General features: G+C 44.2%; 1 protein-coding gene across 2 annotated transcripts in view; it reads left to right on the plus strand.

The window, feature by feature from the left end:
- LOC147438011 (peroxisome biogenesis protein 3-2-like) overlaps positions 1-21,987 on the plus strand; it is a 66,742-nt gene extending 44,755 nt beyond the window's left edge. Inside the window, exons 3-8 of one of the 2 annotated variants that reach the window (XM_086487390.1) lie at positions 19,979-20,140; positions 20,220-20,419; positions 20,502-20,632; positions 20,711-20,838; positions 20,941-21,192; positions 21,276-21,987. In XM_086487390.1, coding sequence (XP_086343516.1) covers positions 19,979-20,140; positions 20,220-20,419; positions 20,502-20,632; positions 20,711-20,838; positions 20,941-21,192; positions 21,276-21,534 — 1,132 coding nt within the window. In that variant the 3' untranslated portion in view covers positions 21,535-21,987. Of the gene's footprint in view, positions 1-19,970; positions 20,141-20,219; positions 20,420-20,501; positions 20,633-20,710; positions 20,839-20,940; positions 21,193-21,275 lie in introns of those variants that run through there. The other variant, XM_086487391.1, reaches the window with a different exon arrangement.
- Positions 21,988-27,004: the final 5,017 nt, after the last annotated feature.

A 27,004-nucleotide genomic window follows, 5' to 3' on the forward strand; every position in this document is an offset into this window, starting at 1 on the left:
TCCCGCACGCAATGGGACAGTTCCCCTATGAATTGGACGAGTTTTCACGCGAGAAAACTCTCCAAACTCGCAATCTTTCGTGATGTAACTGTGCGTACCTGTGGGGGGTTAGCAATTAGCTAATCCAGTTCCTGTTCAGAAGGCTCTTGCCTTGGCAAACGCGCATAAACCCCAAGAACTGTACATAGGTCAAATGAGAAGCCCACTAGTGGGGCATAACATACTGTACGTAGGGGAGAAAGAGAGCAGTATGTAGCGTGCGGGGCATCACTCCCGTCACCATACTGTGCATAGAGGGCAAGGTAAGCATTCCATAGCTTCTGTACCTGCTACAATCCACCTGAGGCTGAAAATGGCGCCCCCTTTGTTGATATGCAACTCGTTTTTGCCTCCCAGAGTGGCAGAATCGCTCACAGGCTGACACGTCGCCCAGTTTTCGAGTTTGGGCTTTCCCTGCTAAAAGTATCTCAACTGGTGCGTCAGTTGACTTGGCAGCAGAGCAATAAAATGTTCCCCTTGTCATTCCAGAGCTAATGACGCGAACACATTTTCCGGTCAAAAATAGCAGTTCCCTAAATTTTAGGAGATGCTTCCATGGCGTCCCTATTGGTCTCCTGACCATCATTGAAGACTACCATTTGACCAACATCTACAATGTGGGTTAATTTACTGGCCCCTTTCAACTTATAAAGTTGCAGTGACTTGACGAGTGGCCCAAATTCCAGTTTGGCGCACACGAGCTTCCATGCTCATCAGAATTCAGTGCTAACTGGCCCGGGCAGTCATAGTTGACACGTACGGTCACGTACGACGGGTACACGTACGAAGACGTGCGGTACTAATCGAACTAAAAAAAATTAGACGTACGGTGACGTAACGTACGATGCAAAAAAAAATCATGCATCTTACACATGATAGATCATATGAGTCATGACATCGACCTTAGTACTTAGTACCAGGGCTAGAAACAAACATGTTTCCTAACCGATCAAAATAAGGGAAAACTTGAGTTTTCAGGTCAAAGTTTGAAGCTTTTGCCGGTAATTACACTAAAACTTGTGTAAATTTGCCGGTTTTCTTAGAGGCAAGCTCAAAATCTAATCGGGATTTTATAATTTCAACCGGTTAAAATACACTAGACCCCGGCTTTTTTCTAACACTGCTTAGTGCTAAATTCTTGTAACTTAAGTCTTACAAGTTAGAACATGAAAGATCTGTCCATGGACATTGGAAACGGCAATGTCCGAAGAAAGAAGAATCATGATCTCCAAAGTGGTGGCGGCCATAGTAGATCCGCTACCCAAGCCTCGTCGCACATAGGTCATGGTGGTTTGAGCCAATGCAGCCATTGGGCTCTTGTTCAAATGCAGTCGAGATGCAAAACATTCCCACACCAAAAATCGCCCCCGAAAAAAAAAAAAAAACGGACGACTCATGTACGGAACGTACGAGTCGTACGGTACGGTACGGAACGTCCTGTACGTCGAACGTGGACAACCCTGCGGGCAGTCCCTGTCTGACCGACCTAGATCCCCAATGTGAGAAACCCATTTGGCTGCAGCCGTTTCACACTGGCCATGCAATGTCCACTTGCACCTTTTCAAGGGTTTTGGGACAAACAAGTAAAAATAAAATAAATATATCTAATACTTACTTACAGAAGGCAACAGGAAAAATACACCTCCTGGTGACAACTGTCACTCACTGGGCAAGATTTAGACTTCTTTGCCTTTTTCTTGCCCTTTCCGAAGCGTTGTGTAACAAACTGCTGACGTGTCAAAGCCTAAAGAATAGAGTCAACGTACAGATGTGGCCGAGGGGCCTAAACCCTAATGTCTGCCAGAAACCCTAACTGTTGAAACCCTAATGCTAGAAACCCTAATGCTGGAAACCCTAACCCTAAAACCTACGAACTCTAATTTTGAAAACCCTAACCCTAAAACCTGCAAACCCTAAATTCTACCAGAAACCCTAACCCTAATCCTAAGGCAACAGACAAATTCTGAAAATTGCGCTGACATGATGACGTGGCAGGCTGTACGGATTTTCGCAAATTCTGCTGGCAGCTTTTTGGCTTTGCTTTTGAACTAGAAGCTTTTGAGTTTTAAAGGCTTTTTACTATAACTGCTTTTCAAGCCAAGGGTCTTTAAATATGAGGCTAGGGCTCATTCTCTGGCATGCTTCCTGGAGAAGGTGCAGAGTCTGGAGTACCGGCTTGTACTTTGATGATGCAATATAAAGAAATACTGAAAGGGGCGCCAAGGTTTGGGGCCAATACTCTCTGGGGTGGAATTCCGCCACTCCGTGTCGTGTGTCGTCTCTCTCTCCATTTCAGTTTTGTTGTTATTTGAAGTGCTTAAAGTTGTTTAGTGTGTTCTTTTCTATTGGCACGTGGTGCCGGCCCTGTGACAGTGGTATCAGAGCATCAGGCGTGTGCTTTTCTGAAAGCATACCGGTCCCACAAAAGGGCAGACAGAGCTTTATTCGAGGATATATTCGCCCTCCAACCCGGACTTATTAGCCACTCCCACCCTTACTTCATCGCGCATCGGGCGCGCTCCCGTCTTCACCGCAGTGTCTTACAGGGCATAAGCCAATTAAGATCATTTGCAAGAGAAGGATCCAGATTTGTTTCAAGTCACTGTTTTTCTCAGAAGCAGTGCCATGCAGATGTTGATGTCTACAGCTACCAAGCAGCATACTCCAAGTACTTGGCAAGCTTTCAAGAAAATTTTTGCCCGAAGTTATATGGTTTCTGACATCTTCCTTCGGAGTACAATTTTTGGCAGAGTGGGGTATCCTGAAATGCTTGCCATGGAAACCCTAGCAGATTATAGCTTGAAGTTTCTCGACATCTCCCAGTAGATGTCTCTTCACGAGCAGATGAACTTGGAGACCGAGTGCGATTGCTATCTTGGGACTACCATCGCCGCCAAAGAAACACTGTTTGTCCAAGAGCTGATGGACCATGCTGTGCTCGGCTACGACCTTATGGAAGAAACCTAACCCTAATTTTTGGTGCAAGTTTCAGGATGGAAAGTCAATCGACTTTTCGAGCTCGACTGATGTCGAGATTGCTTTTTAAGTTTAAGTTCTGTTTGAGCTTGTTTGGTGATCCTGTTTGGAATTTGTTTGAAATCGATGGTATCTGTTTTGAACCTGTTTTGGTGCCGATTTGAATTGTTTGACTCTGGTTTGATATTGGTTTCAATGATTGGTGATTTTACTCCCAGGTGGAGAAGTGAGAAATGATGTTTGAGAATGCTTGTTCATACTCGTGGTCCGGACCCTTGTGGTTATTTGCGGGGGGAGTATTGGATGATTGAAAAGTGTTGTTTTTACTCATGGCCCGGACCCTTGTGGTTATTTACGGGGGGAGTATTGTTGTTGTTACTCATGGCCCGGACGTGGATGGTTATGCGGGAGGAGTATTAAGAAGTCTGAGTAGTGGTTACTCTCAGCACCTCCAAACGACGCAGGCTGCGGTCTGGGGGGCGTTTGGTTGTAAAAAGCCTCTATCTCATGGCCCGGACCTTTTTAGGTTATTTGCGGGAGGAGTGATGAGGGAGTCGTTGAACAGCTCATGGGCCGGACCTGGATGGTTATTTGCAGGGGGAGTGTTCATCGGCGACTTTATGTTTCTATGTCTTGTAACATGCATATGTGAGCATTTGTGTTGCATTGTGATGTGCCAACCACTGAATATTCCTAATTGGATGAGATTGCCTGGGTATGTAATTTTAGTGCATTAAGACACCCGAGGAAGATCAGTACGGTCTGGGTGTGATGGCTAATTTTACTACGCCGGAATATCAAGAGTTCCGATCTGGACGAAAGGAGAAGCTAACTCCTTGATCAAAACAGCCGATAGGAGCAGCTAACTCCTTGATCAAAAGAGCAGAAAGGAGAAGCTAACTCCTTAATAAAAAGAGCAAATTGATTGTCCCTTGGAATGATCCTCGGAAATTTTTGAGCTAACTTGAGTTGTTTTGCAGGTATGCTGTAATCGCGGATGATTGCTCTTTTTCAAGAAGGGGAGATGTAACAAACTGTTGACGTGTCAAAGCCTAAAGAATGGAGTCAACGTACAGATGTGGCCGAGGGGCCTAAACTCTAATGTCTGCCAGAAACCCTAACTGCTGAAACCCTAATGCTGGAAACCCTAACCCTAAAACCTGCAAACCTTAATTTCTGCCAGAAACCCTAACCCTAACCCTAACCCTAACCCTAAGGCAACAGACAAATTCAGAAAATTGTGCTGACATGATGACGTGGCAGGCTGTACGGATTTCCGCGTTTTGCGGTGGCTGATGACATGGCAGGCTGTACGGATTTCCGTAAATTGCGCTGGCAGCTTTTTGGCTTTGCTTTTGAACCAGAAGCTTTTGAGTTTTAAAGGCTTTTTACTATAACTGCTTTTCAGACCAAGGGCCTTTAAATATGAGGCTAGGGCTCATTCTCTGGCATGCTTCCTGGAGAAGGTGCAGAGTCTGGAGTACCGGCTTGTACTTTGATGATGCAATATAAAGAAATACCGAAAGGGGCGCCAAGGTTTGGGGCCAATACTCTCTGGGGTGGAATTCCGCCACTCCGTGTCGCGTGTCGTCTCTCTCTTCATTTCAGTTCAGTTGTTATTTGAAGTGCTTAAAGTTGTTCAGTTATTCTTTTCTATTGGCACGTGGTGCCGGCCTTGTGACACGTTGTTTCTTGCTTCGCTTTTTGCCTTTTCTGTCTGCTTCACTCAAATCTGAAGAGCTAGAAGAACTATTAGAAGAAGAAGAAGAAGAAGAAGAAGAAGAAGAACTAGGTAGTCCTTCAAATCGAACACGCTTCTGTTTATTTGCCTTATCAAATGTCGACTGACGACCCGAATATCCCGGGAAGTCAGTGCCTTTCTTCTGCTTTTTGCCGTGCTTTTTAGCTTTGTTCTACGCGTCAAAAAGTTGAGCAATCTGTGCATCAACCACCTCTTCTAATTCCTTCTCTGAATATGTCTTGTGAGCAGAAGGTTTCTTGAGAGCGGGTTTCGGGGGTGGTGGTGTGGTTTTCTGCCAGTGCTCGTGCACTTCCTGAAAAGAAGTCTCGCTCATATATTTTGCCAATTTTGGGTCCTTCGCAAAATTGAGCATCATCTTTGTTGCATCGCCGATCAATTGACGACGCTTCATCTCTCGTTGCTCTGCCTGAGTAGGCCGAGGCGGGCCATACTCTCTGCCGGAATCTTCGTTGTGATCCCTTCCCGCATCTCCGGATGCAGAGGGAGTCGACCGATCCTTGCGTGAAGCCATAGGTGCCGCGGAAGAAAAAAAAATTGGGATCGGATTTCCCGTAGAAGAGAAATCAGCCGTGCTCTGCTACCACACGCCGGTCGGATGATTTTCCGACCGTTCCCCTCCGTCCCCGGCCCGGTTTCAGCCGTTCCCCGGGCCTAGGCCTCGTCTCCCCCGTCCCCTGTAACTATGGTCTAAAGTAAAGAATTTCGGGTGAAAGTCAAAGCCTACCGTCGCACTGACCGGTTTCAAGGTTCCGTTACCGAGACATCAATCACTTTTTCCTCAAGAAGTGAGCCTCGGTTGTTTTGGGTAAAGACACTGTAACAGACTTGGACATTCCAAGTGAAGAATCAATCGCGAAAGCACCAAATAACCACTTCAAAACAATTCACAGTTCACAATAGATTTGCATTGGCCCGAGGGAGTTCCGTGCCTAGAGATATTGGCCCCAAAGACTGGTGCCCCTTTCTGTATTTCTTTTTGTATTAATTAGTGTTCAGAGTACAAGAGTGGTTGGGTCTCACTCTCAGACAATGCGTCCAGATGCTCTGCAGAGTGGGAGCCCAATCCACTTATTTATTTTACAAGGGTTGCCAAAAAGCAGTGCCCCAAAATCTTCAAATCAAAAGCCTAAAAATAAAAGCAAAGGAATTCTCTTTTCCTCTCTCTCTCTCTCTCTCTCTCTCTCTCTCTCTCTCTCTCTCTCTCTCATAATTGCGTAGAGAAAAGCAACTCAAAGGCTGCCGTCAATCAGTCTGTAATTCACGCCACAATTTTCGGAATTATGTCGTACGGTGCCACGTCATCATGCCTCCGTACTTTTCGGGTTCAGCCCTGCTACCATTAGGGTTAGGGTTAGGGTTTCTACAGTTTTAGGATTTCTGGCAGGTTTTAGGGTTAGGGTTTCCAGAATTGCTCTCGGGCAGCAACGTCATCACTTTGTGACAGACACAAAGTACAGAAACGCGGGATTACACTGGCCGACAAAGGGAAGGGCATTATGGAAGAGGGCTTCTCTTCGAAGGACAGACAGGAAATACCTATGGTGTTCGAGATTGGCGAGAGCTCACGGCCACATCAGTCTTTACCTCCTGATGATGTGAATGTCCCTCTAGTATAAGGCTTTCTGACTGGGCAACTCGAGGATGATGCGTTCAGGGCTCAGTTAGTTGTCGCGGTGAATGTGTTTTCGCAAGTGGTGCAGAACCCAAGGTTTATGGAGTTCTTGCAAGCGCCACCAGTGCCACAACAAAATAGACAACCTCCTGTTGATGTGAATGTCCCTCCAATACAAGGCTTTCTGACTGGGCAACTCGAGGAAGATGCGTTCAGTCTGTACCTCCTGTTGATGTGAATGTCCCTCCTATACGGGGCTTTCTGACTGGGCAACTTGAGGACGATGCGTTCAGGACGCAGTTAGTTGCCGCGGTGAATGTGTTTTCGCAACTGGTGCAGAACCCAAGGTTTATGGAGTTCTTGCAAGCGCCACAAGTGCCACAGCAAAATAGACAAACTACACCACGAACAGAGCTTGTTGAGGCTCAAGCCCAAGTACTTCATGCATCTCAGCAGGATAGGGAACACTCGCATGTTGCGGAGTTAGGGGCTCCAAAACAGGTTCCTCCCGTCCTCGAACAGGTGGTTAGGACGCCTATTCCATAGGCTATGCTAGATGAGGATCAGCCAGAAGTTGAGGAACTTGATGAGATCCTGGTACCTGAGCAAGCTTAGGCACTTAAGGACAGAAAAGTTAAAAGGACAGGTTGCAAGATGCTACTTGGTGAAGTTCAAGTACTATCCGCCTATGGATGCAAAGTGGATGGAAGAGCATGAACTATCAGAGTCACCAAATGTATTGCAGCTTTACCTTGAAGCCTTTGGGTTACAACCTACTTATGCCCCAACCCAACATGTGCAAAGGAGGGCTCAAATGTACATATGAATTCAGTGTAATAGATGGAAACGACAAATTTATGAAGGTCTCATTAAGTCATTTGTATCTATCGTAGTTACCGGGGAACGCCCCCTAGCCCCCGTTCCGGCGTTCCGGGGGGGCAGTTCCCTTCCTGAACGTTCCGAAACGTCCCGAAACGTTTGATGTTCCGGGTGGCCAGTGCAAACCGGAACGGCCGTTCCGGAACGTTCCGAACGCCCCCAAAACGTTCCGGAATGCCCCTGGAACGGCCAACGGCTACAAACAAATTTGGCAAAAATTGAAAAAATTGAAGTAAATGTTTGGGCTTCTTTTTGAAGTGTGCAAGGCCTCAAGGACTCATAAAATGCACCCCCCTCCCCCTTTCTCTCCACAAGCTAATCCTCAAGGCTCAAGCTCTCTCCCTCTCACACTCTCAAGATCTCTCCCTCTCAAGACTCACTCTCTCAAGGCTCAAGGCTTTAAGCCTTCAAGCTCTCTTCCTCTCCCTCCCACTCTCTCAAATCTCTCCCTCTCCCTCTCACTCTCTCGAGTCTCTCTCTCTCTCTCTCTCTCTCTCTCTCTCTCTCTCTCTCTCTCTCTCTCTCTCATCATCTAGTCATAGCAAGATTGAATGGTCTTCAAAACGAGTTTTTTGTGAGTATTAGAGTCAAAGCACTCTAATACTCCTTGTATTTAAACACAAGAAGCTAAAAAATGCACTATTTGGGTGTTTTTTATACCTCCCGTTCCCGTTCCGAACCCCTAGCCGTTCCCCCGTTCCGCGGGGATCTCGTCGCCGTTCCCGTTCCGCGTTCCGGGTAACTATGGTATCTATGTGTTACGACCTTTCTTGCGGATACATGCGATGATAAAAGAGTGCTAACAACACAAGATCATCAGTGGCATGTATTTATGATATGCAATCGAGGACGTTTGCGATTTCAAGAGGGGGGTATATCACGAGGACGTGGCAACTGCTAACCTTAGTTGTTGGTTTCTTTCCAATGATTTTTGTTTTATTTTTGAGACCCTCTTTTTGAAGTTGCAAATGGTCGGACATTGTAAGGCCAATGTGAACGGTAGTTTCACCCGCAGACGGGAAGCTGGTCGGCACTGGAATTCGTATAGTAAGAGGATGTCTAGGCTCAATTCAAGATCATATAGGTCCCCCCGTCGCACTTAGCAAGTCGGTGGATACTAGGAAGTGAACTCAATAAAGGCACAAAGTCTCGCAATGCCTGAAAGACCTGTAGCAGATGTCGTTTATGTTCTGCCTCATCCTTGGAGAAGATTATAATGTCATTAAAGAAAGTGCCAACAAAAGCTCTGTACTATCTGAAAATCCTGTCCATCATTCAGTTAAAAGTCACTGGAGCATTGGTAAGGCCAAAAGGCATCACCAAAAATTCATATAAATTGAAGCTCGTCCGAAAAGCAATCTTGTAGACATCGCACGGCGCAATTTGGATCTGATGATATCCTCTCTTCAAATCGATCTTGCTAAAACAAGAGGATCCCTGTATTGCATCATGTAAGCCCACATAGGGTACTTCTCCCCATCCAATCTGTCCTCATCAGCACATCTTGAACACATCTATGTTGTTTTCAGCCATGGAAAATGCCTGCACGTGATGTGAAAGTGAGTGAGACCAGCATGTGCTATATAGCACAACCCACAGTAGATTGTATGAGACCTGTTATGTAGCAATTGGCACTGATCGAAATTATGCACAAAATGATAAAATTGCCTGTGCAGACCTAGTTGTAGTGGAAACGGAGGTCAAAATGAGCATGAAATGAAATTCAGAGTAGACCAAGCTCTACGGGTTCTCCCAAATTTTTTTGTCAATCTGTTGACACTCGCCAAAGCTCGTTGAAATCTGACAAAACGCGTAAGGGTGTTCTGGCGACGCTGACGACTAAGCCCGAGAGAACGTGACCTGGTCTGATGCCAATTGTTGGAATTAGGGTTGTAGGGAAACACACACAACTTGGAGAAGACAAAGAAAACTCAACACACAATAGAGAGTATATTACTTAGTGTGTAGTTGAAAGATAGATAGCCCTAAAGTGATCGACGTATATACAATGCACAAGGGAAAAAACCTCCTAAAGAGAGAAAAAATGCCCCGACGGTCCTATTGTGTTCACACACTTCAGTACCACATGTATATAGTAACAAAAAGCCTATGGGTTTCCTCTCAAAGCCAATAAAAAACCTCTTAAAAGATGTAGCTTTAAATATTTTTCCAAATAGAACACCCCTTATTTTGAATTCATGTAGTGTACTTACATTTTGATTAGAGGTGCACCACTTGAGCTTTTACATGAGTTGGAAGATGGGTGTAATGACAAATGTATAAAAATGTAGAGGTGCACCCCTTGAACTTTTACATGAGTTGGAAGATGGTTGTAAGGACAAATGTATGTACAAACTTGAGTTAGTGTACATACTACACATGTGCATGAGCTACCTATACATAAGGATATGCAAATATATCTACTTGGTTAAGTCAAACTTGGTATTAGATAAACAAAAATTCAAATCAAGGAGAAATTTCTAAAACCTAGAGCTTATGAGCCTGTCATTATTTGTCTTATTGTCTTATCTGTGTCTTATTGTCTATGTGATGCTGAGATTTATTTGGTGAATATGTTGAGGTGACTCTTGTGTTAGCATATTCTTGGGAAGTCTTGCTCCTCATGGTAGAGTTTAATACATCTTCAACCTCTTGTCGGTGGAGGTACTGCTTAAAAATAAAAAGAAGAAAGGAAAACTTAAAGGGATGTAACCACTACTTAAAAGTTTTCATAAGGTGTACAATTTATATCAAGACACATAAAGCACTACACATGAGGTCTCCTTTTGAGTCCCAAAACGTGAAGGCATTCTTAACGAGCAACTTACTCATTAACCTAGCCAACAATCAACATCTCTTTTTATGTAGGAAATGGTCTTTCATTATGTTCCCAAAGGAAAGACAAGGTGACTACATACAATGGCCTACCCAAGTCAAGGATGTGGAGAAGGTATTCAAAGTCTATTGCCGAGTAACCAAGCTGATCTATACTATTGATAGAAGGGTGAGGGATTCCGGCTCTCTCCCCGGCCATGTGTCGTAAGGACCTTCGTCCGATGGTGTTCTTTGCAGCATCAACGACACAAGGAGAACATAGATAGACAGAGGGACATGATGACACACACAGAGAGAGAGAGAGAGAGAGAGAGAGAGAGAGAGAGAGAGAGAGAGAGAGAGAGAGAGAGAGAGAGAGAGAGAGAGAGAGAGAGAGAGAGAGAGAGAGAGAGAGAGAGAGGTGGTTGTCAAGCACTTGCAGGGCTAGAAAAATAGATTTTCCCTAATTGAAGAAAATAAAGGCAAACTCCAAATTACCCGTAGAGCTCAAAGGACCTCCAGAAGCAACAATCAAAGGGTTGTCGAGTAGCTTGATGCGAGCTTTTAGAACAGATGGCTAGGTTGCCTCCCTCAAGTCATGGCATGTGCAAAGCATCGAAGTCTGCTTTTGCCAAGCAGTCTCTCTCTCTCTCTCTCTCTCTCTCTCTCTCTCTCTCTCTCTCTCTCTCTCTCTCTCCATGGTGTATTTTTACGGGCAAAATTAATTCCCTTTCATATGACGTCGAGGCAGTGTTTGGAAAAAATCATTTTTCCAAACATACAAAATTCTTTTTTTTAAATTTTGTCAAGAGGAGATTTTTAAAAATTAGGCTATTTTTGGGTTTTTACAATATTTTTCTCTATTTTAGGGCGAAATTTCTCCTTTTTCCCTTACCCTTGACAAGATCAGTCAAGAATATCATTGATCCTCGGAATCGGAAATCTGTCCTTGATGGTGATTTTATTGAGAGCTCTATAATCAATGCACATTCTCCAAGATCCATCTTTCTTTAAAACCAACAACACCGGAGAGCAGTAGGGTGAAGTACTGGGTTGGATAAGACCCTTTTCCAAGAGGTCTTTCACTTGGTTCATAATCTCTTCATTCTGGGCTCGGCTCACACGGTAAGGTGGCCGGTTTGGTGGTGTGCTTCCAGGTATCAGATCAATAGTATGATCCTCAGGACGAGCTGGTGGCAACTCGCCTGGCAGGCCCTCAGAAAAGCAATCGGCATGAGTGTGGAGAAAATCTTGGCATTCTTTATCAAGTTCAGACATATTTGTTGTATGTTCATCATTTAACTCTTTCAAAAAGATCGAGTAAACAAAGAGATTGGATTTCATTAATTTTGAAACAACAAAAGCTGATACAATAGGGACAGACTCGCCCTTCAATTTCACATCAAGTACAAATTTTCGGCCCTTTTAATTTGTCAATGTTGCTTTCTTCGCTCGATAATCGACCATGGCATTGTTCTTATGGTACCAAGGGACTCCCAAGGAGAACATCACAACCTTCCAAGGGCATTATGTAGAAGTCCTCGTGTCCCAAATACCCCTGACAATGCAACTGAAGTTTGCCAATGTCAGGTGTAATGGCCACGTCCCGTCCGGGTGCCGCTAGAACTGCCTTTGCTTGTGGTCCCATCCGATCAGGTGTAATCTCGAGCCGCGCCACCAATTCAGGTGAGATGAAGTTGGCCTTGGCTCCTCCATCGAAGAAAACCAAGGCTTCTTGATCTTTCACTTTGCTCCAAGCTCGGCAAAGTTCTGTACTTTCATCAATCGTGCTTGGGTCAGTACCCATGCAATCTGGAACTAGTCCTGCTTTCATCTTACCTTTTCTGCCACGTTCCTCAGTTGCTCTCGAACTCTCTGGCCTATCTTCATTCTATTCTTGCTGTGCCTTTTTAGGGCACTTCATGGAGACATGCCCATGTTCCCCGCATCCGAAACACATCCCCTCTTTCATGTAATTGGCCCTCTCTCGAAGAGTGAGCGGGGGTCGTGAATCTTTTTCTTTTCTTTCCTTGGGAACTCTTTCTCTTTCTACTTTCATTATTAGAAGTCTGTTGGGTTCTTTGAGTCAAGATCTCATCTGTGGGGTAAGTCAGATTGCCCGAATGTATGGCAAAACCCCTTTTGGCATGACCCATCAATTCTTGAATAGAATTTGACTTTTGTTCCAAGCAGTAGTCTCGGATCTCTGTAGGAAGTCCACAGCAAAACCACTCAATATGTTCTTTAAATGAGACCTTCTTAAATAAAGAGGCTGGTAGAAAAGAGCTCCAAAATTTCTCGCAATAAGCGTCCAAAGAATCTCCCTTGGTCATCCGAAGACTATTCCAAGCAGTTCGTATATCTCGTTCGTACTCCCAAGTCAGCCAAGAAGGAATAAAAAACCTTTTGAATTTCAACCATTTAACCGGAGCTTCCTTTCTTAATAGAAGGGTGGACCACCATGTTCGAGCATTTCCCTTGAAGAAAGATGTAGCCCTCCGAATCTTGGAGTACCTTGAGTAACGCCCTCCAGAGAAAGCTATGTCAAATTGCTTTATGAAAGCCAAAGCCCTCGGAGCATATGAAATCCAGAAAAAGAGTCAAACTTAATTAAGTGTCCACCTTCTTTGAATCCTCTTACTTTCTTGCTTTCTACTTCGAGGAAGTCATATTGGTTGGCTTTATAAAAATGCTTCTTCTTTGCGTAAAACATGTGATCGTCGGAGTCCGAACTATCTAAGGATGAGTCCTCTGTAGAACTGTAAAAAACTGGGCGAAATTTAGGCTTCTTTGCCTTTTTCTTGCTTTTTGCTTCGCTTTTTCCCTTTTTTGTCTTCTTCGCTCGAGTCAGAAGAGCTAGAAGAATTGTCAAAAGAAGAAGGAGAAGAAGAATTGGGTAGTCCTTCAAATCGTACACACTTCTTCTGCTTTCATGCCGAAGCAAAAGTAGATTGACGACCCAAATAACCCCGGAAGTTAGTTCCTTTCTTCTGCTTATGTGCTTTTTGGCTTTATTGTTTACGTTGGAGAGGGGGAATGGGGGAACATGCCCAGCACACAACACAATGCCTCACTATAGCCCAGGGTATACACAGCGCCCCAATCCACTAGAGTTCACCTTCAAAACTCAAAACTATTCGCAAGCAAACCATTGCTTTCACACAATCATACGCACATACGCCTTGCAATGCATCAGACAGACTCAATCACTTCGCTCTGCTCAATTCACAGCCTTCCACACTCACACAACCTCTCTCTATCCCTCTTTGCACGACCAACCTCGGGGGGGCACACACGCCTACACACGCCCGGAAACACATGCACACAAGCAGAGAAGAGAAGGGGGAAGGGGGAATGACGCCTTGAAACAGTAGGGAATAGTCTTCTAGCATAGGCAATATCATGTACAACCAACACACCGCTGACATGAACCTCGGCCACCAAAACAAGAGCTCCAAAAGCCCTGGCAAAAACCTCCTGCCAAAACAACCTTGGTCGAAAGACCCTCTTTGGCCAAAAAGACCCTCCTTAGGCCAAAAGCCCCTCTTTGGCCAAAAGACCCTCCTTTGGCCAAAAGCCCCTCAAAAATGAACAAAAAACCTCCTTTTATAGGAGTGTGCCTAGGAGTCCCAAAAAAGAAAAATGGGGTATGCTTCCATGTCGTGCACTCCATTTGGAGTTCCTTTTAGAATTTTTATGCATTGCCAACACTTGGCCTAGCTCACTTTGGAAAGGTTTGCATGGTGTGCACACTTGCCCTTTGCACCTTTGATTTTGGCCGGCCGGACCTCCCTCCTTTTGGTCTTGCATTTGGCTTTGTCCACTTGGCTCTCAACTTGACCTTCATGCTTGTTCTCGGATTCTCTTCCTCGCTTTCCTTGGATGCTTGACCCCTGCGGGACTTGCCTTTTACCTGAGGGGGGAAGGCAATAGCGATATCGCTATTGCCCCCTCCCTTTTCCTCAAAAGATGTGGCCTTTGGCGGGCGCGGGCACCGCCCCTTACTGCCTGCCACATCATCATCTACCTCAACCACCGCGGGCGCCACCGCCGCCCCGCCTCGCCGGCTACGCCGCTCAAAACCGCCACCAACGCTACTGTCGCGCCGCGCCCAGGCGTACCCGCCATAGCTGCGCCTAAGCCCACGAGCTCCAAGAGCTCCACTCTCCCCTTCTCCTTGTGTACCAATGAGGAGGCCACGACTCTGCCTATATACGGTGCTCCCAGCTCCATACAGTGCGCATGTGGGTTTAATACCGCCATGTGGCAGCTGCTCAATGCCTTGAGCCTCAAGGGCTTCAAAAACTCACTATTTTTTTCTTTAACCAAAAAACTTTTTTAGCTTGCCTTTGCCTGACTCCCATTCTCTGATCCTAGCTCCTGTTGCCAAGCCGCAAACACCGACCGAAACTCCACCTTGCCGGCTACAACCACATTCTCTGTCCCTGCACTTCAACCCCTTGGCATCCTCGAATCAAGGCTCTCAAAAAGTGAAAAAATCATCTGCAACCCACCTTGGACAAAGGTACCCCAGCTCCCGACCACTATAACTCTTTGCTCCGGACTCCGTTTGACGTGCAGTCACTTCCTGCTAGCTCCGTATGATGTACACCCTGCTCTAGAACTTCGTCGAGGTCCAAAAGATGCCAGATGTCACATTCTCCAATGCGGTCAAGTGGGCTCAGACCCAGCCCCCGGAAAAACTTCAAATGACCATATCTTGCAAACCGTGGCTCCGATCCACAATCCGAAAGGACGGGTAGGCTCCATGAATTGAGCTCTACACATCTATACCTCAAGCTCCCCTTGGACCACCTGTCTCCAGCTGCCCTGTCCGGCAAGAATCTGCAAACCATTAAAGCTTTAACCTTCAATAACTTGGGCTCCGTAGCTCGGTTTGATGAGCCGTTTGGACCTGCTCCTTCAGCACTTCAAGCTCTTCATTCCTGGACCCACAAGCTGCACTTTGCATCTCCTTCACCTGCGACCCCAATTAGCCCCTTACGTCGCCTTTCTTGGGCTATAAGCCGCATCATGCATACACTTCCGCTGCTACCTGCCATCCCATGGACTTCCTAGCTGCATCATCCCTTTGCCATGCTTTTGCTTGCCTGTACACACCTGTCCATGCCATCTTCTAGAGTCGACACACTTTGGCTGCACCAACGTCCTAAAGTTGGCTGATTTGTGTTTGAACCACCTCTTGTAATTCTTGCTCTGTAAACATCCTCGGAGAAGGAGGTCAGGGTAAATTCAGGGTATCCGTACGCTGCCACGTGGTCAACAAGAAGCTATAATGGCCAAACACTCCCCCCTTCCTAGCCGATGCACGTCCTAATTGAGGGTTAGGTAACCCTCACCCTGTAATGAATAGCAAAACATGAGTCTCATAACACTCCAGACCTACAGAGGATCACACTGTTGTTAATCATAACACTCGAGACCTACAGAGGATCACACTCGAGTTGCTAAGAAACGGAAGACCACAAAAGGTCGTCACCTAAGGATAATGTTTGCAAAACAAGCCGTCATGGTCTTGCAGGCCCTAGGCGTTAAGAGTTATGGAGGTCATCTTGTGGGCTTCCCCAGCTAGATCTTGTGAGTGAGGCTTTTCTAGATTCTAGGCAGATGGGGGGGATTTTCCAGATTTAGTCCGGCCTGGTGGTCAGCCATTGCTGGCATTTTTTAGTGGGCATCCTATTTTTATCCTTCTTTTTGTAAGGTGCAGCGGAAGTAAATGTTGATACTACTCAAGATGAGTGCTCCGAATTGTGCTCAAGGGTTCCTTTTACTTACGGAAGGGCTCTCCCTTCCGTTCTTCTTAGAGAGAGAGTGCAAGTGCAATGATCACAAACAAAGTGAATGCTATTGTGAATGAGAGTGCTGAGAGAGAGAGAGAGAGAGAGAGAGAGAGAGAGAGAGAGAGAGAGAGAGAGAGAGAGAGAGAGAGAGAGAGAGAGAGAGAGAGAGAGAGAGAGAGAGACGACACCAGACTGTTCTGACCAAGGAGTGTTGTTGATTGTCACGAGACTGGGACAAACACTAACTTTATTTGTTGGTTTCCTTCCCTTGATTTGTATTTAATTTTTGGGACCCTCTTTTGGAAATCACAAATGCCCGGACATTGCATGGCTAGTGTGAAACAGCTGTTGGGCGAGAGTTTCATTCGAACCTTGATTTTTATTTAATTTTTGGGACCCTCTTTTTGAAATCACAAAATGCTCGGATATTGCATGGCTAGTGTGAAACGGCAGTTGGCCGAGAGTTTCATTCGCAGGAATCAAGGCTAGGCAACCACGAGATGGTTGGGTCTATCGGCACTAGAATCCGACTAGTAAAGAAGTGGCTAGGCTCATTTAAAGTTATTTAGGCCACTCGGCAAGACTTTATAAGTTCGTGGGTACTAGGAATTAAGCTAGAAGGAGCAAAGTGGACACATGGCATTAGGAGAACAACTTTGTAGGCCAACATACACTCCAGAAACTCTCATCCCAAGAGGGGGCACCCTAATTTGAGAGGGGTTGATTTTTACTGAGTGTGCTCTACAGTGTGTGTGTGAGTAGTGGGTGCAGGTGATCACAGCTTTAATGGAAAGCTTGCCTTCTCCCTTGTCTCATGTAGCGTGATGATTTGCTCTCGTGCATCTCTCTCTCTCTCCTTTGCACATATGGTAATGCCCCACTAGTTAGGCTATTCAAATGACCATTGTTTAGTTCTGTGGGTTTTATGCGCGTTTGCCAAGGCAAGAGTCTTTTGTATAGGAATTGGATTAGCTAATTGCTAAACCCCCATAGGTACTCACAGTTCCATCGCGAAGAATTGCGAAAATGGAGCGCGTGAAAACTCGTCTAATTCAAAGAAGAACTGTCCCATTGCTTGTGGGAGCCTCTAAAACATGTGTAGACGCGTTTGCTCCGCTCAATGATGCAAAACAGAGAATTACAGCCTGTTGTGTTTATTTCGCACCTAAATGGCAAGATAACACCAAGGGAGCTTTGGGGAAGCCTTGGGTGCTTATACAGGACGATTTATCGAGATTTCTGGCGAGAAATCTCTTCTTTAAATCAAAGGGCAAGTAACCCTATAGGTGAGGGAGCTCAAGGGCTGCCCATAGGAGTGATTGGCACGTGAATCCGAGCGCAAAACAGAAAATTACAACTTGCTATAATTTTTTGCAGGTTTAGGATTTTGGCTGGTTTTGATGCCTATAGGTCCAAGAGATTTGGGAAAGCTAGGCAATCACCGACAGTTGTTTTGTTGCAAATTAGAGGTCAAAAACGGAGAATTCTACGTGTTAATTTCTCGCGAGGTTTTGTAAAGTGCTCTAAAGTGTGTGGGAAATCACCGTTTACTTGAGATTTTGTCCATGGAGACTTCTAAATCTCGTTTAATCCAAGGGCAAGTAACCCTCTAGGTGCGGAGAGCTCGAGGGCTACCCAGAGGAGCGATCGGCACGCGAATCTGAGCACAAAACAGAGAATTGCAGCTCGCTGTAATTTTTTGCAGGTTTAGAGTTTTGACCAGTTTGATGCCTTCGGAAGATTCGAGGAAGCTAGGGAATCACCGAACAATTGTTTTGATGCAAATTAGAGGCCAAAAACAGAGAATTCAGCATGCTGTAATTTCTCACCAGGTCTTGTAAAGTGCTCTAAATTGCGTGGGAAATCACCGTTTACTTGGGATTTCGTCCGTGGAGACTTATACTACCGTTATGCTACCGAGGTTGGGCTAGAGTAGGGGAATTTCAGCGTGATAAAAATCGGACAGCTTGTAGAAGTTTTTAGGTTTTTCTCAAGTGCACTAAGAAAAAAGAAATACCGAAAGGGGCGCCAACCTTTGGGGCCAACAGGGTGTCATTGTCTACTTGAGAGCACACTAGCTACCAAGTCATAAGCCGTTTTGCAGAGAGTTCGCGTGATGTGGACAGTGACGAAGATGTCTATGAAGACACAATGGATAATGCTTTGGAGCGTTTGCAATGGTGCATGGCGAGATTTAGCGACCAAGAGCTCCTACAAACGAGTCTCTCTCTAAAGGAGTGGGAGAAGCTTGCAGAGCCTCAACAGGCTTGTGATCGCTTTAATGCAACGATTCAGTTTTTTATCTTCTTGAATTGTACACGGCAGGCAATTGGACATGTTCAGAGTATGACTAATGCTCGAGCTATCCCGAACCACTTGGAGAAAATCTATAATTGGGTGACACCTTTCTCACGTGAGGGACAATTGCATACTATGGATCCGTTGTAGTCAAAGTTCATGAAGGATCACATTGAGAAGATGCAGCAGATGTAGCGGGCGATTCTTCGAGCAGAGAAGCTGATCTCTTCTGAAGATGTGGCTATAATCTTGATGACGCATTTGACTCTTGAGTACAGTGGTTTCTATTCAGTCTTGATTACTCCAGTGATTTGACATGGGATGAGCTTGTTCCCATGGCATTGGACCAGGAGGACTCGTCACGAAGGTCCGGATCCTAAGGGGGCTTAGAGGCCGTGGTTGGACAGATGTCCAAGAAAGGAAAGCAAAAGCAAAAGGCACAAAAGGACGATACTTTTGCTACTGGTGAGAGATCCAAGGAGGAGGTGATATGTCGCAAGCGTCGGAGGAATTGTCCAAAGACAATATAGTCACATTTGGAGTCCGGTGAGGCGGCTATTGTTGCACCTGCACTTACCTTCATCTTCATCATGGACTCAAGAAGACTTGTAAGTGGATAGTACCCTTGAGAGATTTCTTTCTTAGTACTAGACTCAAGCGGTTGCTCCTACTTCCTTGGCAGAGCCTAGATCACCTATTCAGTCTTTGAAGGATGGTGCGGCATATGAGTCAAAAGGCTTTACGTCTTTGTAATACTCAGGCAAAAGACACGTGTATGTTGCCTCTTGGCATTGTGAGTCGGACTTTGGCGCAGGATGGCTTGGCTACACAAAAAATCTCACAATTGAGCTGAGAGTCCAATTTATAGGGCTTTAAAAGTGCCTAACTTAAGGGCTTGGTTCACAGTGGCAAACATTCCTTAGATGCCTTTCATGATGCCTAGGGACATAACAACAGGGTCTCTAGACTAACATTCCCTAGGATTTCCTAGATGTATTTTGGCCCTGGTAGTAGCATGATGACACAGAGCCAGTGTGCATGTCACAAGAAGTGATATCCATATTGTTAATTGCTGACTCTTTTACTTTCTACTGAATGTCTGTCATGGCTTCATTTTGGTATATCACTAAGGATGTCTTTAACTTTAAAAAACCATGTGGGTATAGTTGCATTCAAACTTATTCTAGATTTAGCATCAAAGGGAGTGCTCCATGAAGTGCCTTGTGGCAAGGCAACCCTTATCATGTACATGAATCTTGTACCAAAGTGTCACTGCGAAACGTTTCAGCCCCAAAATGTTGAGTTTCGGTATAAAACATTTCACCCTAAGGGAAAGTGGAGACGAAACGTTGGCCGAAACCGTCAATATATAAAACTCAAGAGAAATGCATTGCCCAAAACAAACTCAACGTTTTGAGCTGTAGTGTTAAATCAACGGGCGTTTCAGCCAGGGTTTTGTGGGGTGTGTTTCACCACCGGCTCAAAAGTTGCAAGAATTTCAAGGTTTCACCTCATTTCATGGTGACCATGTGCAGCAGCACAATGCTTTTTTCCCGTGCCAGCTATTTCTTACTCAAATATTTGTAAATTTACTTGTATTTAAGGTGTGAGGACTTGTCTTCTTTGAGAGCATGAACCCCTTGGCTCTTTTTTTCGGGGGGCTTGGGGGGGGGGCACGGCAAGTTGAATGCATCAAGAGTCTTGGTCTTACATATTAACTATGGGAATTGTAGTCTTATATATGCAATTGGTGAACGTATGATTTGTTGTGAAGCTGATTGGGTTGCTTATGTTCAGGAACTGGATTCGGAAGCATAAGACAGCATTGTTGGTTTCAGCGGGTGCTGCTGGAGTTGGATACTTCTGTTACAAATGTATTAAAGCACACTATACCAGTGTTCAAGAAAGAGAAGCACAAATTTCTTTCCTCCAGCAAGCTGAACTACGAGCGGAGTCCCAGTATGGTGTCCATTCATTTAAATGTTAAGCTCATACAAGTTGTGTAAATTCTCAATATTTAAGCTTTCACTTGTTGTAGGCTACAGTCACATTTTCAAACGGTGCAGAGAATATCTGATATGTCTGCATTGCCTACTGTTGTACCTCACTTGAAGACCCAGCTTTTGGATCAAACAGATTTGTCAGGCTTGACAGCAAAGCTTTTCCAAGGGAAAGATTCTCCTCACATGCTTTCTGGGGAAGAGAAACTAGAATTATGGGAGACTTTGAAAATACTAAGTATGCTGTATAAGATCTTTGAGCGTAGGTGCATGTGCAGTTTTGGAGTTTCAATTAATTGTCTTGGCGGTGTGCTCGACAGGTTTCTCCCGGGGTTTTAGCTCAATGTGCTCGCTCACGCTGATGGTTTTACTGGTTCGTGTTCAATTCAATGTTTTAGCAAGACATGTTTACATAGACACAGCTCGCGATATCTCCATTGTGGGGCCAGGGGTATGGTTGTTGACTTGCACATTTGTGTTGTAAAGCCGTTTATTTATTCTATTTTACTAAGGAAAGTCTGTTGTTCAGGAGCAAGGACAGGGACTATCAACGAGGTTTCAGCAGAACTATCTTGCATTTGCAGAGTTTCTACCTCATGAAGGCTTAGGACTTTTGATCAGAGACATAAAGGGGGCAGTTGAGGAAGTTGTGGGAGTGTAAGCACATGAAAATTTTTCTTTCAATAACTCGATGAGTGGGATTCCAATGTGGGTTAAAGATTCAGGCGAATGTTTTTTTTTTTTTTTTTTTTTTTGCAGAAAGACTTTAAGAGAACCTTGTACGCTTGGAGATCTGGGACAAATTTTTGCAAGCATTGAGAAGTGTCTACTCAGGAATCAAACAACTTGGACACATTATATGCTTCCGCAGGACATGAAGCTTTCGAAAGACCTTTTATTGAAGTCGTTGGGTGTGGATGATGTCCAATATGAGGCAGAAGAACTATTTTCATTTGAGAACGATGAAAGGATGCGAGGTATACTGGAGGAAACGAAGGCTATTCTGGATAGGTAAAAAGGTTTTTAGTTTGGTTGTCTGAGCTTTGCACCTACAATTGACTGGACTGACTAAAAGATGCCATCTGTCTTTACAGCAAGGAGTTCGAGGAAATTCTAGCATTATCACTGGCTGTGGTAATCGAGCAGTTTACAATGGAGTTTGATGAATTGTACCAAGAATGGAAGACCAGTAGCATTCCTCTTGCAAAGCTGATCCCTCACGTGGCCCGATTAGCAGAATCGTTTCTTGACCACCCCGATGAGAATAGGTTTGTACAGACGCTCATAAAGCTACCACAGCTCCAGTCATTTTGTGCCATGGTATATGCAGCTGGGCAGCATCAAATGGGTTGAATAATGTCAAGCCACATGCGTTCTTACAAGTGATCTGCTACTATTTGAGGATGGGCCAGTACCCTTGGAGCATCTATGAAAAGGGCCACTCAACCAAGGGCAGTATCCCTATCGCAGCAGTACACTAGCCTTTCATAGAGCTTGCATCTATCTGAAATTGCAGGTGAATCTCCAAAAGAGTTTTGTACTGAGAGCTTCAGCATCGTCCTCTAAAGCTGCAAAGTACGACCATGAGAAAACAGGGCACACACATATCAGGTTCTGTAATGTAATCTTAAGAATAGACAGTGCTTAACTAGAGAGTCTAGCATCAGATAGATTTTAGGGTTTATTGAACCATGTGAGTTTCCTGGAATTTATTTGTGCTTCCAGGATCATTATTTGCTATGTTCATTCTTTTATATGGTTGTTTGAACCTCAGAGTAGTACTCTAAAGTATTAGATCTTCATTCTTCAGCAATGTCGGGTGAAATGTTGTTGGTTGAAGTCACGGTCATTTTTTGAGCAGCTATAATGACAAAAAGTTAGCAATGTTAGTTTCCATCGCAAATTCTCATTTTGAAAATGCATGTGGCTTTCTAAAAAGAACTTGTACATTTGTTAGTTTAGATGTCCGTTATGTTCCGACTATGCAGGCTCCAAACAAGGTTTGGCGCTTTTTTCAGAGCCTTTATGTTTTCTTTGTACTTGTTCTTGCTCTTTGTTGCTAGATAAGTGTCCCCCTCCCCCTCTCTCTTCCATTTTCTCCTTTTTTGTACAATTTCATTTGCAAAAGCAGTAATCTTTTAAAGGTACTATTAGCATTAGTTTGACCTCTTGGGGAACTTTAAGGGATGCCATCGAGAGCAACGGGACTCGCATTGTAGCAATGATTGGTCTGCAATACTGATCATTATCTGAGAGCAGGGTTTTGTTTATGCATATTAATCATTGTTCTGACCTGTAGGAGGGTTTGAATGAATGTAATAAAGAACGAAACGGAGTAGCACGCCACTGTGGAGCTGAATTTATTCTTGTCAAGTCAGGTTCATGCTCAGCATAGAACACCCAATTTGTAAGTGCATGAGGGGTGGTAAGTTTTTAAATTGTACTCTAACCTACAAATTGTTGACTTGTCTCTACAGACAACTCTTTAATAAGCCATAACTATGGTTGTAAGGAATGAACTTACCTATGGGGAACACACATATAGTGAAAATGACACGAAAGGGTCATGGCAGAGGCCTACCACGATTTTTAGGCAGGGCAGGAGCACGCCCTTGTGATTTGTCCGGGCAAGGGGGACCATGTCCTCCTCCCCGTTGCAACATGCAAGAAACCAGTGTAGTTTAATCTCCCATCCTCTCCTATTTGTTTAAGTGATTAAACATTGTTTCTCATACACATAGCAATTGTGGTGGTCTTGAGCTTAAACCATAATTGGTGAGCAACCGCCAACATAGCCAATGAACTTGGAGATGACTTTGATGGATTCTCGGTGGCAATGCCACCATAACAAGCAAGCTATTTTGAAACAACACATAGCATGAACTAAATAAATCCTATAGTGACATGTTTGGCACTATTATAAAAAAACTTTTAAGATGGATGATAATCATGCTCACTCCTTGTAGCAAGGAGATTCACATTAAATTCTAGACACAGAGAATCACCTCTTATACTTATCTCTTGTACATATTTCTCCTTCTTTCTTTAGTGGGAACACCTCTCATACACCTTTGTACCTTCACTTGTCTTGCATGTCCTTCCCTATCTCATATTGCGTCTCACACCTCTCATCTCTTAAATATATTCACATGAGACTTGGAAATACTATCATTCTTTGTCAGTGTACCCACTCCTTTGATTTACATTAGTGGTGTGTTATCACATTGCAACATCACACTTGGACCTCAAAGTACACTTGTACACAAATACACCGTCATGAACACAACTTGCACTTGGTTTTTTTCAATATTTAATTAGGGGATGGTAGTAGAGAGAACTTTGTACATATTTGCATATTTGCGACCAGACATACTATACACATCCAACCCACAAGGGGCTTCCTCCGTGGAGAAGTTGGTAGCAACCATTGAGCGCAACCCATGAGCCTCGAACCCTCAACCTTGGGGTGTTACATTATGAAGGCTCAGCCAACTAAGCTACGCTTTTTGGGTGACACCTTGCACCTTGAATGCTAATCTTGAATGCACGCTTCTCATTAGAGTGATGTACACATGAGGCTAGCTTAATATGACTATATATTGCTCTTTTTTTAATGAAAATCCATCGAGACATTTTTGTGTTTGGCCTTATTTATCTTTAGCAAGATGAAATAGCACACTTGTATTGAGGCACTTTGCTTTGTTAGCTTGATACTTTTGGCATTATAAACATATACGTATTCTAATACATTCCCAACTAGTAGAATTGCACTAGTACTATTGCATTGGTCTTTTGAACACCAATTTAGATACACATTTGACTATCTTAATACTCATAACACCATTTCTAGTGCACTATGCAACAATGGTGTCGCTTGCTTGCTGGCAATGGTCATAGATGTTGAGGTTCAAAACAATTAAGCGCTTTTTTCATTATTGAAGATTCTTCATGATATTCTTGGTGGGAAGTCACATCTAAGCTTGATGCTACAATAAAGGGTCTTCCCATAGACTTTATTGGTGCCCATTTTTGGCCTAATGTCACAAAAGTTGTTTAACATGACAATAAGCTCAGAAACCATGAGTAAAAAAATTGCATCCTTGCCCTATCCTTCGAGGCAATAATGTAATTCATCTCTAGGATTAATTCAATCAACATTCTTTCTTCCATCATGAATGGGCTCGCTTGTTAATTGGCCCTAATCCTTCAAATTCAAGGGTACCCACAATCTACCCTTGCATTGTAAGTATCCATTATACTTTCCATCGATTGAATTTGTGCCTTGTGAGAGGTAAAAATGTTTTTCTAGCCTAGATTTATAATTTTTAGTCAAGAACCATTTATTACAATCATTTACACTTTTATTAATGTGAGGGAAATCCCTTTTTAACCATACTTCTCCCAATAGCCCACGATCAATCATGTTTACATGTGCCCTTGAGAGATTCTAATAACTCACACTTCTACTCTAGAATTAGAGCATCAAAAAGGCTGTTAGAGTTCTGGTTAGGTCACAAGGCATAAGCATTCTCTAAATGTCCAAATCAAGTATGAAACTCTTATCTTCTTCACATATATTGATTGAATGTGCACTTGTTGGCATTTTGAGAAATATATATTGCACGTCCAAATCAAGTATTAAAACTCTAAAATTATGCACATCTATTGATTGAATGCACACTTGATGTCACTTTGGGAAATATGTGCTGCACCTTGTAGATAATAGAATGAAGGTGAGATAAAAAAGTAGATGCTTGTTTTTTTGGCAATTGTTAATCTATGCCTCTATCCTTGGCCTCAATGAAACTAATCTATAAGAGTGTTTGTAGAGATGTTATTTCTTGCATCCTTAGAGGAAGATATTGTTAGGAAATATGACGTAGTTAAATAGATATTTGAGTAGATTACTTAATGGAGAGAGATAGATTTCACACACTGTCAGGACAAGGGTCCTGTACCCTAAGAACTAGGATAGTCATGGACTATGGCCAAGGTCAGGCTAGGCAATGTGGACAGGGGATCCGTCTAGGGCAAGGGGCTAGGAGCCCGCCTATATAAAGGGAGGTTGGGAGGAGGATCTCAGAGTCTAGTTCCCTAGTTCTTACACTGGTATCAAAGCTTAGGAGTCTCTCTTCCACTCTCTCTCTAGGCGTAGTCTCTTTAGGTCCCTAAAAGCAAGCTCTTTGGGTGAGAACCGTGGCTTTTTGGGGGCTTTTCAAAAAATAGACAGTTTTCTTGCCAAATCGGGACGCCTTTCCCGTTTGGGAACTGTGTGTGTGGTGGGTGATTTCGCGAGGTCTTTGGCTTGCTTGCAGCGCCATGGGGAGGTAGAGTTTTGCGCCAACAACTCTCGGCTATAGCCGGCCCTAGCACGCCATAGCTTCTTCTCTTCGACCTTGCGCTGTGTAGAGCTCGCTGCCTGTGTTTTTTTCCCTTCAAAATTCGCTATTTTCACATTTGTGAGGCCCTTTGGCCATTAGCCTTAGGCCTTGGCCACTACTAGTGACCCTTCCCACAAGCGATTCAGCAAACCAAAGTGGTCGAGAGAGCCAGAGCAACACAAGCAAGGGAAGAAAACACTCGGCTTCCCATCGAATCTCACGAAGTCCAACTACGCTCAGTACCTGCAGAAATTTACAGAACCTGCATATTTTTTTTGGCAATGACTTCAAGAGGCGTTCAAGCAACATAATAGTCGACGCTTCCAACAATTAAGCTTCGACTCAAAGGTAAAGTTTCAACCATACATGGTGCGGAGTTCGATTTGTACCCTGCCGGTGCAAATTATTGTTTATTCGACGATTAAATGCTACGATGCGGAAAGGGGAGTTCGCTATACTTTGCAAGTGCTACCAAAATCAGGTTTTTTTTTTCTGAGTACTTCTTTCACCGCACTGTGTAGCCATGGATTCGGATATCAACATGACATTCGATTTTGAGCAAAGTACTCCCGATCTCGCCAATGACGGCTCGCGGCCGGATCCTCTCAACGAGAGTACCCGCGACGCTACGACAGGAGAAGATACTTATGAATTGCTCGATATTCAAGAATTTCGTGCACTTCAGACACGCATGAAAGTCATGGATGAAAATTTTAAGGCTTTAAATGAAAATGTTACTAAACTTTCCACATTAGTCATTTAATTGATGCAACAGCAGAATAAGAGTCCGGCTGACACCCACATGCATGAGCACGTTGGAACACAAGGGCAAGGCCCAATTAATGAAACACTGCATACTCTCACTGCCAAAGAGGTAGATGATTTGTTGAAGAATTTTAAACCACCAGTTTTCAAGGGTGAAGACCGGGACCGCAATAAAGATGCAGTTAACATCTTTCTCAGTAAATGGGATGGAATTCACGCCTTATGGCGAACTCCGGATGCAGTAAGAGCTCTGCAAACGAGCTTAACTCTGGAAGGCAAGGCCTACAAATGGTGGATGTCTCTCAAGGAGAAGAACATCATACCGCAGAGTTGGGCAGCCTTTGAATCAATGTTTAGCAAGGAATTTTTGCCTACAAACGAGGCCGATCGGAATTGGACCGCTTGGGACACGTGTTCCATGCGCCAATATCCGTCACTCCTTGAATATATCTCTCACTATAGGGATGTCATCCTCAAGTTGGAAGGCTTGGATACCTTTCAACAAGTACAAGGGTTCATACGAGGTCTGACTTCAGAACTTAAGAAGTATGTCAAATCTTAGGACCCTAAAACACTTGAGGAAGCCATAGTGAAAGCACATATTCATGATGACCCTGATGATAAGAAAACACATAACAGTAACGTGCCTGCTAGTACACATAGTAACACACGCACTC

This window comes from Adiantum capillus-veneris, chromosome 17, assembly GCF_014529385.1.
Source record: "Adiantum capillus-veneris isolate H3 chromosome 17, ASM1452938v2, whole genome shotgun sequence".
In the NCBI taxonomy this organism is placed as follows: domain Eukaryota; kingdom Viridiplantae; phylum Streptophyta; class Polypodiopsida; order Polypodiales; family Pteridaceae; genus Adiantum; species Adiantum capillus-veneris.